The sequence below is a fragment of the Drosophila eugracilis genome, unplaced genomic scaffold (assembly GCF_018153835.1).
Source record: "Drosophila eugracilis isolate 14026-0451.02 unplaced genomic scaffold, ASM1815383v1 contig_1497, whole genome shotgun sequence".
Taxonomy (NCBI): domain Eukaryota; kingdom Metazoa; phylum Arthropoda; class Insecta; order Diptera; family Drosophilidae; genus Drosophila; species Drosophila eugracilis.
In genome coordinates this window covers 232,060-248,142 of record NW_024572310.1, presented here as the reverse complement: position 1 = coordinate 248,142, position 16,083 = coordinate 232,060, and the positions used below count along the sequence as shown (strand labels likewise).

Here is a 16,083-nt window from a genome sequence, read left to right as displayed (position 1 = left end):
TGTGAGTTTGACCGAACAAATCCTATATACTTAAAATCATAATACGAAACATAATACCACCAAGAGAACACCAGCCGATATATTTCTATACGCACAAACACCAGATTTTAACACACAACAAAATAAAATCCGAAAGATTAATAAATTAAATGAACAAAGAAGTGACTACAAAATTGACACCAAGTATAGACAATCTCCTTTCTCTCTCTTTTAAAAGCTAAAATCACTAACCCATTTTGGAAAACTGGTAAAATTTAACAAATAGATGAAATCATTATGAAGAAACTAACAGAGGCAGAAAAATTATACCCTATAAGTCAAAATATAAGAAGAAAAATAAGTTTAATAATAGCAAATATGATAATTCCAGAAGAACTGAAGAAGAACCCGAATCTACTACATGTACTAATCCTAGTAATCAAGCTAACAACAATATCTAATGGACAAAATATGGAGATAAACCCCATCAAAGCGAATAACGGATATTTCATATTCAGATATATTATATGACATCAGATATATAACATAAGATATTCTTTTTATATATGGCATAAATTGAAAAATAAGCGTTGTATGTTAACAAAGTTACCTTTTTTCCTCACTACTACGAACACCCCAATTTCGTCGAATTACAGCTTGTCGTCAACGGACAGCCACAATCGACAGTGGCCTAAACAACCATCGATGTTACAAAGAACAATGAAAACATCAATGTATTGATGCAGGATACATATTCCAAACTGGAACCATAACAATCCCGACAGATTTCGAACATCACTACCAAAGCGTAAATCTAACAACGACACAAAGAACTTATGAAAACCTGTGAGAAGCAAAAACCTTTGAAAATATTCTTCAAATTAAGGACTTAGTTGAAAAATTAAATAGAGAGATAAATGGAATAAAAATAGTAAGACGAAGCAGAAGAGGTCTAATTTACGCAGTTGTCTCAGCTTACAAATATTTATTTGGTACAATAGATCAGGAAGACAGAGCCGACTTAGAAGACAAAATTAAAACTTTATCAGAAAATTCCATCCAAAGTAGCGACTTAAACATGGTATTTAATGTCATTAATAGCGGAATGAACATCATCAAAGAACAACAAGAGGAAACGATACCCGTTACTGTTTTACACAATTTTAAAGTATTCATTTTGCCACCTATTGTCGGCGAAAGCATGTCGAGTAACTGATAGTGACGTCACTGTCCATTTCTTCATAAATACCGAAAAAATGTTCCGATTTGAATAATCTTTGGTAAATCGATAGATATTAATAGAAATAAGTTACACAAGGTCAAACGAAGGCATTCATAATATTATTATAGAGAGTGGACGTGGCCGGATAGAAACTCGTGAGAAATTGCAGTGGCAACCCTAAAATACGTATTCTTGAGCCAAACTTTCTAGCTCTTTTAGTTCCCGACATTTTTGGTTTTTCGGGTTTTGTGGGCGTTAGGGTGAGCGTGGCTAGATGGAAAAAAATCAATTCATTAGAGCGGGCGTGCTGAAATAAACTTGCGCTGTCCCGGGACCTCAAGAATCTTCATGCTTAATCTCAACTTTGTAACTGTATCTATAGTTCCTGAGATCTCAGCGTTCATACGGACGGACGGACGGACGGACAGACGGACATGGCTCAATCGACTTCGTTATTGATCCTGATCAAGGATAGGGTCGGAAACGCTTCCTTTCAACGAATCTAGTATACCCTTTTACTCTACGAGTAACGGGTATAAAAAGAAAAGGATATTAATTTTCAATATCCAGCAATTCACAGAATACATCGAAGATATAGAACTACGAATGCAATTATCTCGTGTAGGTATATTTAACCCAAAACTACTATAACATGACTATTTAGATCACGTGAATTCAGAGAAATTACTTAAAGTAAAAACCTCAACACGGTTAAAATCAGACACAAATGAAATACTGATTATATTTCAAATTCCCAATAAATTTATTGAGACACAAATTTTTAAGATAATTCCATACCCCGACAGATTAGGAAATATATTAACAGAAGATACATCTAAAGAACTTTATATTCATGAAGGAAAAGTTTTTGGGAAAGAAACAGGAATAGAAACATTCGATAAATGCATAAGTGGAATAGTAAAACAGGAAGAAACAAAATGTAAATACACTAATACTAATAAAAATCAACAAATAAGTTAAGAACCGAATATAGTATTAACATGGAATTTACCAAAAACTTTTATAAATCAAAATTGTGTAAGCAATCAAATTTCTATTTACGGAAATAATTTGATTAAAATAGAAATTTGTACCATTCAACTAGATGAATTGATAATATCAAATCCCATAACCGACTATACACAAAGTATTTATGTAAGCAACAACATAACAAAAATTTGAACCAATTTCACACATACAAACAAAAGAAATAATAAAAACTCAGGTTAAATATTGTAGCGGTTGTTGTTAGCCAGATGGAAAATATGGTAAGCGCCATCTAGGAGTCGCTCTGCTGTATGGGAGGTGGCAAAAGAAAAGCGGCAAGGAGAGCAACAGACCTTTCTCTCAACTTTCCCTTTGGCCATCTCATCTATTCGTCTAGGGGGCTGTCCCAATCGTGGCGTCAAAGGTGCAAGTTGAGCTCGATGAAGGTATCATCTATTCCAAATTACAATTTTTTTGTGTGCAAGTTATCCCCGGCAACCCAGCGAACGAAACGCGAAGAACAGGTTTATTATCCAGCGCAGCGCTAAAACCTAGCTGGCTTGGCGCTTAAAAATCAATTGGGAAGCATCATACTTGAGTGGACATTGGCGAGCCAAAAACCGAGGAACGACGAAGTCCCGTAACAGCAAAGAAATCTCCAAAACGCCGCCCAGCTTGATTTTTTTTTTGGACTCGCGCAGCTGTCGCTTTCGAGGGCGTCTTAGTCTACGCGGGCGAAGATGACCGAGAACCGTTGAATTTCGTCAAGCAGAAAATTTTTAGTTAAGTTCTAGTTTTTAAAAGAAAAAAATCTTTAGTTTAGTTGTTACATCTAATTTAGTTGTGCAATGGCCATACTGTGAGGAAAAGAAGAGAAAAACGAAGCGCGATCAAAGTACGAAAATGATGATGAAAGGGCAGAGGCCATTTGAGTAATTTTTTTTAGCAAGAAAAATTTTGAGTGATTTTGTGATTTCTGTCCGGCGATTCGATCGCATTTTTTTCCTTGTGTTTTTCTTCTATCATAAATGTAGCAAAAGAGACTAAGTTCCGTGGGTCGTTTGGGCCAGAAAAAACATATTATCTAAATTTTTAGGTCTGCCCCGAGAAAGCGCTTTCCTCGAGGAGGACCCCAGCAGTTAATCGGTGGGCGAATAAAAATTCCGAATACTTGTATTCATATAAAAGATGATATTTAAAGGGTAGTTTAACAAAAGAAAAAAAAGCCCCAAGTAAAAAAATGCGACAGTGAGAATTTATATTTTTTTTTGTAGAGTGTAATTAACGGAAAAAGAATCCCAAGGAAAAATGAAAGCCGAAAATAGATAAGAAAAAGGGAAAAACATGAGTGGCAGAGAATCAATAATACAAGTAAAAAAAAATAAGAATATAACAAAATTTCTGTACGTTTTGCTGCTCAGGTTTATGGCTATGTGTTTGCTAAAGATATCTGGATTCGCTTTCTAAACTTGGTCGTTTTTTTTAATCCCATTATCCAAGATATTTAAATCCAATCTCATCGCATAAGAGCCCGCATGAATATTTATCCTGTTATATAAACTATATTTGCATTCTATATTTTTATAGCAATTTTATATTTACACTATATTTTTATATTTTTACACTGTTCTATTGTCCTATTTTTATATTTTTACTTTTCTTACTGGCCCTTCAGGAGAAGTAACAAAAACATACACCACTAGTCGACGAGCCAAGCCGAAGAATAAATTCGCGTGAGCGCTTCTCTTGGTGAACATCTTGGATTCCTTTTATATTCCAGATTATATGTATCACGACATTTGTAATCGTAATAATAAGCATCATGTTATTGTAAAGTATGTTAAGAAAAATGAAGAAAACAAAACCTGTGAGGAAATAATTCGACAAATAAGCACAGAAGAAAATACAACTTTATACCCAAATATTAACGTCTGAGGACAGACTTTATTCAAAGTGCGGGGGAGTGACATATCTGTAACCTCGTCACCTCCACTTTAACCATAAGTTAGACATAGAAAAATTATGTTTTTAAACTTAATCAAGAGTGGAAATTTTCCATACTTATATTCGTAAAGCCAATCGACAGTTGAAAATTCTAAAGTAAAGTTTCCCAGACTTTCAAAGTAAACACAGACGGATCGCAGTGCCCAAATTCTTTCCCATACTGCAGATTACCAGACTCTAGCTTAGACTAAACATTTATACCGAAATTTTCCACAACCGATCAAGGCCAGAGTAGGAGTCCTGTTACGGACATTTAGAAAGAGAAATCTTGTATTCAAGAGAAATTAACTTGAATACAAGAGAATTAAGCTTAGTTTTAAGAAAGTTCTCTCAGAGAACATAAGAAATGTAAAAGCTCAAAACCAAGGCTTCATTATAAATTGAGACTTAAAATCAGATCAGTTTACTACAGTTCACGTTCAAGAACAGTTTACTACAGTTCTTGTTCAACATCAGTTCTTAATTTAACTCAACTCAGTGGAGTTCAGGTTGAGACATACGACTTGTTAGTAATATGTCAGTGAATTCGAATTTAAGATATAATTCGTGTAAAATAGTGATAAAATAAATAAAAATAAAATAAAGTTTTTTTATTCTGAATCCATATACGAAATATCTCCTTATATATATAAATAATTAAAGGAAAAAATAAATTAATTAAAGGGTTACATCAGGTAGATTACATGTTTTGGGGTAAATTTATTAGTAAAATTTTTAATATTAAATTTAGAAATAAAAAACCTGGCGCCACCCAGATGTGTGTGGCAATACTGCTAATCTCTTGCTTTTTATCCTTTTCCTCGCAGACTTCCAGAATTTGAATGTGGCGCTTGAGTTCTTAGAAAATTAGCTGGTTCACGTCTACAGATCGCTCTCACTTGCCCTTTAATCGTCCTTATTGTAGTACAGAAGAAGTGTAAAGTTAATTACTTTTCGTAAGAGAGATTTCCGAATTTCAAATCGGTCTTGAGCCCACTATTTTCTCCGCTCCTCTAGGAACCAGCGCTATTCCGGAACCAGTTCCCCTTTCACGGTCGTCTCTGGTATCAGCATCTGCTGCTCCTCTCTACCTTCGGTACGCGGTCGTTTGTACCGTTTTGGTGTTGCCCATGTGTACTTTTTTTTTGGCAGACCATAACACTATAATTTAAAAAGGAGTTTCAAATTAGTGAGACGTGGCGACATCGTACTGAATATGACTGGCGGAACTATGATGAAGAAAACAGCGTTATCAGAATTGGTGTGAAGTTCGATTTGGAACTACGGGCAGAGCTACGAGACAGCACAATGGACAGGGACATTGGAACGTTGTCGTCAGCGAGCTGTTGCAGGACACGGATCGCATGGAACGGGGCACAATTGACACCGAAGGTGACCGTTTTTAATTCGTAGTCGCGGATCTCCCCATCGGGATTGCAAAACAAAATACGTTGGAGCGGAGTATACTGGGGTTCTACCCACATCTTCACGATGTCGGCGTTGAAGACAAACCTAAAGCATCGCCACTTTAGGATTTGAATCACCAGGTCGGATTGTAAGACCGGGCCCGCGTAAAGAATATCGTTCAGACTGGTCCCGTTTGCGGAAGGGCTCGAAGCATTGAAGACTACCCGCACCTTGGTGGTCGTGCTTTCGGGCTTGAAGACGGCATGATGTGGAAGATAGTAGGTAACGGAACTGCTCGTGGGAGAGACCTCGATGATGTGGCCTAAGTCGATGTATTCTCGGATCCCTCTTCAGGCGCTGCTCATTACGCAGGAGCTGAGCAAGAGCAAAGGACCGTGAAGCCGATACCTCGGAACCCTTATGCTCGGGGTCGCGTAAGGGGAGCGTCACACCGTACTTGCCACACTCGTCTCTTCGCCGCGGGTGAAGACAAGGAGACCCCTAAAAGGACGAGGGAACAATCCAGTCCATCAGAGCCCCAGAGAGCGACTCCAGCCAAGAGGACGAGAGCGTCAACAGGGCAGCCTTGCTCCAGCATGCTGGCGGAGTTAGAGGAGATATTGGAGGACATCATCCAGCAAACGCACGAGAAACAAGTGAGGAGCATCAATCTCAAAATGAAGAGGATGTTCTGCAGGATGAAGGAGCTACAGGAAGGCCTTAGCGGGATCCTCTCCAACCCCAGCGATGTAGGGACAACGGCGGTAGCGGCGGAGGTCGTCTGTGCGAGGTGCGGTCAGGCAGATATTGCGAAGACAGACCAGAGTACGCAAACCCTCCCAACCCGGCGTAGGGAAGCGGCAGCCCAGACCGACCAGTGGCGACGGCTTAGCCAGGACAGCGCGGCTCCACCACCAAGAGGCGCGCCACCGGCCTCGGCAAAGGCCCCGAAAATCCGAGCAAGAGAAGGGTCCACCCAGCGGACTTCAAGCCACCCCGACGCCAGGACAGCGGGAGTAGGGGGCCAGAGGATGGCCACACAGACCGCAGCGTCAGGACCAGGATGGGAAACAGTTTCACGGAGGAAGCCAAGGACGTCCACCCGACCCGACGCGCTAGTCGTGGAAGGCAAGGGAATGAAGTACAGCGAGGTGCTTGCCTTGGTCACCAGACGGCAGGACGGACAGCTGAAGGAATTCAGTCAAAATGTCCACAAAGTGCGCCGCACCGCTACTGGGAACCTGCTGCTCGAGCTGGCAAAAAACCGTACGGATAGCACGGACGCCATGAGGGAGAACCTCGAAAAGGTTCTACAAGGGGCTGCCGAAGTGCGGGCACTGTCTGAGGATAGCAAAATGAAGTACCTAGAGATCAGGGACCTCGATCCGCTAGCGACGGAGGTGGACATTCGGCTTGCACTGACCGAGCAGTTCGAAGTGGATGGGAAGGCGGTCAGGTTAAGGAGTCTTCGTGCAAAAACCTGGGACACACAGACCGCTATCATCGGTCTACCCAGCAAAATTGCGACTGTAGTTGCGAGCAAAGGCAGGGTGAGGATCGGATGGACAGTGTGTCGGATTCGGGAGAGGCAGAGTCAACCGAGGTGCTACCGATGCCTGGAAGTTGGCCACATAGCGAGCCAGTGTCGAAGCCCCACGGATAGGAGCGGATGCTGCATCCGCTGTGGCAAAAGCGGGCATAAGATCGCCAATTGCCCCAACGAGAGCACCTGCTTCGTTTGCGCAACAAAAGGCGAGAAGGAGGCAAAACACCTAGCAGGAAGTCGACGGTGTCCGCTTTCCATTGGTGCTGTTAAAGATAAGACAGGATGCAAGTGATCCAGCTGAACCTGAATCACTGTAGAGCGGCGCAGGATCTCCTGCGACACACGGTAGGCGAGGTGAATGCTGACATAGCTATTCTCAGCGAGCCGTACAGCGTCGGGCCAGGCGAAGAGTGGGCGACCAACAATCAGGGCAAGGCGGCCATCTGGATCTGCAACAGTTCCGCGGAAGGACCATGTCAAGTAAGGAGAGGCGAAGGGTTCGTGAGAATCCAGTGGGGAGGTACATGGGTGTACAGCTGCTACCTAGCCCCAAGCCTCTCACTCGATGCTTACTGCAAGGCTCTAGAGGAGCTTGCGGTCGATGCCAGAGGCAAGCACCCAGTGCTAATAGCGGGTGATTTTAATGCGTGGGCACAGGAGTGGGGGAGTACCACCACGAATGCTAGAGGTAGAGCCTTGCTGGAGATCCTAGCACCCCTGGACCTCGCACTTCTCAACGAGGGCAACCAGGAAACCTACAACAGAGCAGGCGCCGGTTCCATCATCGACCTGACCTTCGTCAGCAGTAGTCTGGCACGGACATCAACGTGGGAAATCGCCGACATCTTCACGGCCAGTGACCACGAGGCCATACTTTGCTCGCTTGGAACCAGCCAGGCGATCTCGAGCATTCCCCCCTGCGGCAAGGCGTTTCGGCAGGATACGCTAGTAGTCCAACAATTGGAAACCCATATGCGAACGGCGGAGCTTGATCTCCACGAGACAGCCAACGAATCAGCGGAGGCGCTTGCTACGGCCCTTGATGCGGCTTGCAAGGCAAGCATGAAGGAGCGCACGACCTTTGCTCGGCATCACAAGCCGGCCCCGTGGTGGACAGGCCAAGTCTCGTCTCTCCGCAAAGAGTGCCTAAGGTCTAGACGATCCCTGCAGCGAGCTCGAGGCACCGACGCGCAGGAGCAAAGGCACCTTGAGTTCAAGGCAGCTAGGAAAGCGCTGAAAACAGCCATTCGGGTCAGCAAGCGAGAGTTGTTTCTCAAGCTATGCGATGAAGCGGATCACGACCCATGGGGACAGGCGTACAGAATGGTGTCAAAAAAGGTCAAGGCGGGGAGCCAACCCCCCTCCGACCCGGTAGCACTGAGGGCGATAATCGACGTCCTGTTCCCAAGCAGTAGAGCGGAGGGAATCCGCCCGGCTATTGAGGATTTGGAAGACGAGCCGGTGGAAGCCGTCACAGCAGAGGAGGTGCTAGTGGCCGCTCGGAACCTAGCCTCTAAGAAAGCTCCTGGTCCGGACGCGGTGCCAAATCGAGCGCTAAAAGTGGTTCTGGCCCAAATACCAGAAAAGGTAGCAGCCATTTACAACCAGTGCCTGTATGAAGGATCCTTCCCGAAGGTGTGGAAGAAGCAGAGGCTCCTTCTGCTAATGAAGCCAGGTAAGCCACCAGGAGAGGCCGCATCTTACCGACCGATCTGCCTTCTAGACACGGTAGGCAAGGTACTGGAGAAGATCCTGGCCACAAGACTCCAGGCGGCGATAAGCAGGGAAGGTGGACTGGCAGACGAGCAGTACGGGTTCCGGAAAGGGAAGTCAACGGTGGAGGCCATTATGAGGGTAAAGAACCTGGCAGCAAGCGCCATCCAAGGCACCAGATGGAATGGGGGTGCCAAGCAATACTGCCTGGTTACCACCCTGGACGTGAAGAACGCCTTCAACACGGCGAGCTGGTCGCGGACTCTCCAAGCCCTGAAGGAGCTGAGGATCCCGGCATATCTGCTAAAGATGGTGGACAGCTACCTGCGCGAAAGAGTACTCCTGTACGATACGCGGGAAGGGCAGAAGGAGCGAGTGATCTCCGCGGGAGTGCCTCAGGGCTCTGTACTGGGGCCGCTCTTGTGGAACACCATGTACGATGGAGTCCTCCGATTACCTATGGGGGAGGGTACAACCATCGTAGGATTCGCCGACGATATAGCCCTTGTGGTGGTGGCGAAGACAGTTCGTGGGGTGGAAACCCTAACAAACTCCGCGGTGGTGAAAGTGGAGGCTTGGATGGCTAGCGCCGGCCTTCTCCTCGCCCCACATAAGACGGAAGCAGTGCTGATTTCGAGCCGGAAGAAGGTCGAGACTGCGACCGTACTTGTAGGAGGAGTGGCCGTTACCTCGAGGAGAGCCATAAAATACCTAGGGGTCTGGCTGGACACAAGGCTCTCGTTCCGGGAGCACCTTGAGTACGCCCACAGGAGGGCGAGCGAGACGACGAGAGCCCTATCGCGGATGCTCCTCAACATCAGAGGCCCGAGGCAGGAAAGGAGAAAGCTCATCACTAGCGTAGTGAGCTCCCAAATCCTCTACGCCGCCCCAGTGTGGGCCGAGGCGATGGGAGTAAGGTCCTATGCGCGGGGAGTCGAGGCAGACCACCGCCTCTGCGCGTTACGGATATCCTGCGCCTTTAGGACGGTATCGGACGACGCGGCCCTAGTGATCGCAGGGCTGATACCCATCAAAGAGCTGGTCCGAGAAAGGAAGGAGCTGGCCAACATGGCGCAGGACAGCCTTTCTTCAGTGTCGGTCAGGAGGAGGGAAGTGAGAGCCACAAGTCTGACAAACTGGCAGCGGCGATGGGAGGAATCTTCCAAGGGACGCTGGACGTTTCGGCTCATTCCGGACGTGGGTAAGTGGACTGATAGGAAGCATGGCCAGGTAGACTTCTACCTCACGCAGGCCCTTAGCGGCCATGGGTGCTTCCGAAGCTACTTAAAGCGCTTTGGCCACGAAAGCGAGGACTTTTGCCCGTCGTGCGGCAGTGGAGTCACAGAGGACCCTCTCCACGTCCTCTTTGAATGTAGGAGATTTGTGGAGGATCGCCTAACCATGGAGGAGATCCTGGAAGAGCCCTTCACACCCAGCAGCATGGTGCCGCTAATGCTGCAGACGCCGGCGAAGTGGGAAGCCATAGCCGTATATGTGGCCAAGACCATGATGGAGTTGAGAGCCCTGGAGAGGGCACGTAACGGGCGGGAGGAGTAGGGCGTCAGAGTTGTGCGAAGCATTGCTTCACGGCCGTACCGCACGACTTAGGTCCAAGCTCTTGCAGCCCAGTCAGGGAAAAGAAAAAATGTACAGTAGATCTATAAGATAGTTTGTAAGGAGCGAATAAATAATACACCGTGGAATATAAAAAAAAAAAAAACACTCGTCTCTTCTCGTCGTCTGGACAAAATGGTGCTCGCAAACTCAATCCGATTCCGAATTGATCTGTGTGGGCACATCCTCCACCTCCCAAAATTTGGTGAGGAGTCACCGAGGCTACGGGCAACTCGTGAGGAAAAAACGAAGCACACCTGCACATCCGACTGATCCTCTGAGCCGTTTGTGCTTCTGACAGTTTGTGCGGGTCGAGCTCTTGCTGGAGTAGGCAGACTTGGAGCGGTAGCGAACGGATTGCCGACGGTGCAGGAGGGCGTGGTGTCGGCTGTGGCATGTGAAGCAGGTATGGGCGCTCGCGCTGCTGGTGCCCTCGGGCAAAAGAGTTCAAGCATAACTGCTTCCTCTTAATGTAGTCGGAGCGCCCGCCCACGTTCATTTCTAGGAAACTCGGACATAAGCGGATAGGGTGGTTCTCCCTCGAACAGAGATCGCATCCCTTTTGGCCCGGAGCCACTCGAGGAAGTCCCGACCTAGGCGGAGATTGCCCGGAGCCACTAGGCCTGACGTAGTCGATGGCCTCCAGAGTGCGATGGCGCTCTGTCAGGAAGTTATCTAATTCCTTCCATGTTGGAATTTCGGCCTTATTATGTACGGATTGCTCCCACATAGAAAGTGTGACCTTGGGGAGCTTCGAGGAAATCATAAAAACCAGGAGACAATCCCAAGACTCAACATTGATGGCGGACATTTGTAGGGCTGTCAGACAACTCTGAATGGCGGCAGTTCCCTCAGAGCGACCCCGGACTCTGGAGAAATAGCCTGGAGGTTGAAAAGGATCTTCAACTGGCTATTGACCAATAGCCGCCGGTTCTCAAAACGGTCTGAGAGGCTTTTGCTTTGTTTTGGACAGCAAGTGGAACAACTTCTTTACCGGGGTGAGCCGCGAGTTTTGGATGTAAACGGCCGCAAACAAGTCTCTAAAGGTGGGCCCCCGAAGGTAATCACCCGCAAAGACCTCGGTATCCACTGGAGGTAACCGGCAGCCTGTAGACGCGGGCGTGTGGACATTGACGGAAGCCTGAGTGGATTGGGAGGCAATTTTCTCCCGAAGCTGGGCAATACACCTCGAATATACGGAGTAACAGTAGCTGTACTTCGATTCCAGCACTGCTGAGGTGGCCGAATTGTCGTCGGACACGGCTAGCAAATCGGAGCAGCTCTCATAGCACTTCTCCACCTTCTCCCAGAGTGCCCGAATTTGGTCTCGATGGACTTCGCACATGTATTGGGAGCCTATTTCCGTTTCTGGGGCGCCCGGGGTATTGATGTTGGCCTCAAATTGGCTAATTCGATCTGTTGTAGCGATGAACTTTTTCAGCGCCACTTCGACCGCACTTTGAGCCATTTTTACAACGGAGCGAGTCTGCCTCTGTGAAGGATCGGGGATTGTATTGACGTTTTCGCCACTCTTTGCCCTTGGAATGGCCCTGGTCGCTTTAGGCTTCAAAAGAGGCGTCCGCGGAGATGCGGATTGAGATCTGTCCAAACTGATGACTGTGGGCATTCTCAAAAATTAATTCGCTGGTCAGCGCTTGTCGACTGACTTGCGCAATAGGGGCCTCGTTCGAAGCGGTGGCTGGTCACACTAAAGTGATGAGAACGGTGAGATCGCGGATGGATTGCGATCACAAGGAACTAGTGGGCACTAGCGGCGCCGATGTCGAAAGGAAGATCGTGTGCGGCACAAATCGAATGTGAAAACAAAACTTCAGGAACCAAAAAAAAACAACCCAATAGTATACGAGGTTTGTTGAGATTGTAGGCGGATGTTGCCTGATGCGGAGTAGAAGCTGCGCTAAAGGCAGGGAGAATGGACAAGTAACGTTCGTAATTCCCCCCAAAAGAAAAAAAACAGCACCAAAAAAAACAACACGGCTACTGAGGCGGCGAGGTTGAGAACTTAGGCGACACAATCACGGATTTGTAGTGTAATGGCGGTTTTTTTTATTTTTAAAGAGATTTTATTTCAGTTCAATTTTGTCATGTATTTATTTCCTGAAATTGGAGGCAGAAAATATATGGCATGCATGCAAGTATGTATATATGTAAGTATATGTATGCACGTGAGGCCCAGGTTGGAACAGTGGACTGTGGACTGTATAAATGGAGGAACAGAAAGCTGTGTGGTGTAAAAAAAAACACTGATTGGGGAAAAAAATATTACGCCAGCGGCGGACTGTGAAATGAATTTAGGAATTTTTGGAAATAAATCACACCGGCTGGCCAATATTAATTATGTCTTATTTTTGTCACCACACAATTTCACTGTTCACTTGGTCCCTTGGGCTCCCGGACTTGCCTATATTTGGAGGGCAGCCCGAGTATTGGCCCATCTTTAATTGTGCATTTGTGGAGACGATCCAAGCGTACAACTGCACGGACCTGGAGAACAACCAGAGGCTGTTGAAGGCGCTGAAAGATGAAGCACGCGAGACAGTGAAGTCGCTGCTGATTCACCCTGCGAACGTCAGAGCCGTGATGGAGCAGTTGCGCTTTAGATTTGGCCGACCGGAGCAGCTTATACGCAGCCAGCTGAACAGCGTGCGAGAGGTGCCGCCGATTACGGAGCAGAACCTGGCGAGGATCGTTCCCTTCGCAACTAGAGTAAGTAACCTCACGGCCTTCTTGCAGTCGGCGAAGGCGAAGCAACATCTGGGAAACCCCACCCTCATGGAGGAGCTTGTTGCAAAGCTTCCCACCACCCAACGAGTGGATTGGGCCATGTTTCCAAAGGATATGCAAGGAAGCTGCAGCCGGATGAGGTCGCGGTGAAGAGCGACAAGCTGTGGTATTTGCCACATTTTGGTGTGGAAAACCCAAACAAGCCCGGTAAGGTCCGGCTTGTGATCGATGCTGCAGCCAAGGTTGGAGGAACCTCACTCGCTGGACAAAGTGCCACAGCACTACAAGCCCTTGCCAGCTGTGCTCTTCTACTTTACAGAAGGAGCAGACGGAGTCTGCGGGGACATCAAGGAGATGTTCCACTAAGTGCTGATCCGACCCGAGGATCGATGTTCCCAACGGTTCCTCTGGAGTGATGGCAACGACGATCGAGAGCCGGATATATACGTAATGAACGTAATGACTTTTGGAGCCTGCTCGCCGAGCACTGCGCACTACGTCAAGACGGTGAATGCCCTGAAGTTTCGGGATTCAGATCCGAGGGCAGTCAAAGCCATCATCGACCACCATTACGTCGATGACTACGTGGATAGTTTCGATACGGAGAGCGAAGCTATTGAGGTATCTACCCGAGTGAAGGAGATACACGCGGAGGCTGGATTCGAGCTATGCCAGTTCTTATCCAGCTCACCCATCGTGGAAGCGGCGTTGGGACCACCTGGACAAGTCAAGAGCGTCGGATAGGGTGAGTCTGAGCAGAAAATCCTTGGAATGCGTTGGCAGGTAGCAACGGATGACTTCAGATTCAACGTGGAGAATCATCGAGTGCCAAAAAGCGTCCTAAGTAGAGAACGAGTCCAACCAAATAGGGAGTTTTTGAGCCTGCTGATGTCAACGTTCGACCCACGGCTGGAGCTGCAGGCAACGGTCCTTGGAACCAGAGTGATGAACACTGTCAAGGAAGAACACAGTGTGGATATCAGCGAGACGGTTTTATGGACGGATTCAAAAACGGTGCTGAAATGGATCGGCAGCACCCACCGCCGGTATAAGCAGTTTGTTGGCAACCGAATGGCGGAGATTTTGGAGTCGTCGAAGGTTTCCCAGTGGAGATGGGTACCTACAGCTGACAACGCAGCGGATGATGCGACCCGGTCGCAGAGCAAGGCGAACCTTAGCCCGGAATCCCGGTGGCTAAGCGGTCCCGCATTTTTGAGGCAGCCAGCAAGCGGCTGGCCAACGCCTGTGGAGCATGAGGACCGAGCATGTTCCAGATGCACCTGATGAAGAGGAGATGCCCGGTGAGTTCGCATTGGTAGCATCAAATGAATTTGTCATCCTGTTCCAGAGATTCTCGAGCTTCAGTCGCCTGGTGAGGACCACCGCCTGGGTCCTGAGGTTTGCGCGACGGTGCCGCAAACAGAGAAGCGAGCTCGAGGAATATGGACTCACTGCAACGGAGTGTGAGGCCGCGGAGAACCTGTTAATCAGGCAGGCCCAATTGGAGTCGTTTCCCGCCGAGATGAGGTCGGCGGAACGCGGAAAGGACGTCGCCAACTCGATCGAGATTAGAAGTCTGGCGCCTTACGTGGACAAATATAGAGTTCTGCGAGTTTATGGCAGAGTCGATGCCGCGCTGTCCATGCCGTACAGTGCGAGGAGGCCTGTGATACTGTCACACAGGCACAGTCTTACGGAGATGGTAGTAAGACACTACCACGCCCAGATAAAGCATCAAAACGTGGATGCGACGATTGCCCAGATCCGGACGAGATTCTGGGTCACGAAGATAAGACGAGTGCTGAAGGAGGTAACTTCGTCGTGCAACAAATGCAAGCTACAACGGACGTGGCCGATGCCGCCGATAATGAGACCCCTTCCAGAGGATCGCTTGGAAGCTGGAGGATGGTCATTCAAGTACACAAGACTAGACTACTTTGGGCCACTGCTGGTGACTGTTGCTCGTCACAGAGATAAGCGTTGGGTCGCCTTGTTCACATGCTTGACGACAAGGGCGATTCATCTGGAGCTGGCGCATGACCTGTCAACGGATTCCTGTATAATAGCGATCAGGAACTTCGTCTGCCGTAGAGGACCAGTACGTAAACTGCGGAGTGACAACGGCAAGAACTTCGTGGGAGCTGACATGGAGGCCAGGCGATTTGGAGACGTGTTCGAGACGGAAAGGATACAGAGTGAGTTATCCAGCAGGAGCATTGAATGGCTCTTTAATTGCCCATCCAACCCGTCTGAGAGCGGAGTATGGGAGCGGATGGTGCAGTGCGTCAAGCGAGTGCTGCGCCATACCCTGAAGGAAGTCGCGCCGAGGGACCATGTTTTGGAGAGTCTCCTAATAGAGGCGGAAAACATAGTCAATTTGCGTCCGCTCACCCACTTGCCAGTGGATGCGGACCAAAAGGCACCGTTGACGTCAAACGAACTGCTCAAGGGAGCAGCTAACCTGCCCGATACGCCCGGATGGGATGTGGAGCGGCCCAAGGAGGGTTCTACGCGAAAGCAGTGGAGGATTGCCCGCATGCTACGGGACCGCTTCTGGAGGAGGTGGGTCATGGAGTACCTGCCTACGCTTGTGCGCCGCGAGAAGTGGTGCCGGAGAACGGAGCCCATCCGCCAGGGCGATATGGTCTTCGTCAGCGATCCTGCCTTGCCCAGACGAGAGTGGCGCAAGGGCATCGTGGAGGAGGTATACAGCGGAGTTGATGGAGTCGTCAGACGCGCCACTGTGCGCGTAAATAATAATGGACTATCTTGGACAATGTTGCGGCACGTCTCTAAACTTGCAGTTTTAGATTTGAGTGAAGCGGGTCTTCACGGGGTCGGGGATGTCGACGGTCAAAACATTGTTATCGATAGTTAACTCAGTATT

At 47.9% G+C, this 16,083-nt stretch overlaps 1 protein-coding gene across 1 annotated transcript; it reads left to right on the top strand.

The window, feature by feature from the left end:
- The first annotated feature begins 14,490 nt into the window (after positions 1-14,490).
- LOC108112994 lies at positions 14,491-16,074 on the top strand. The gene has a single exon (XM_041819483.1). It carries the CDS (start codon positions 14,491-14,493, stop codon positions 16,072-16,074), a length of 1,584 nt encoding a protein of 527 aa, XP_041675417.1.
- The last annotated feature ends 9 nt before the right edge of the window (positions 16,075-16,083 follow it).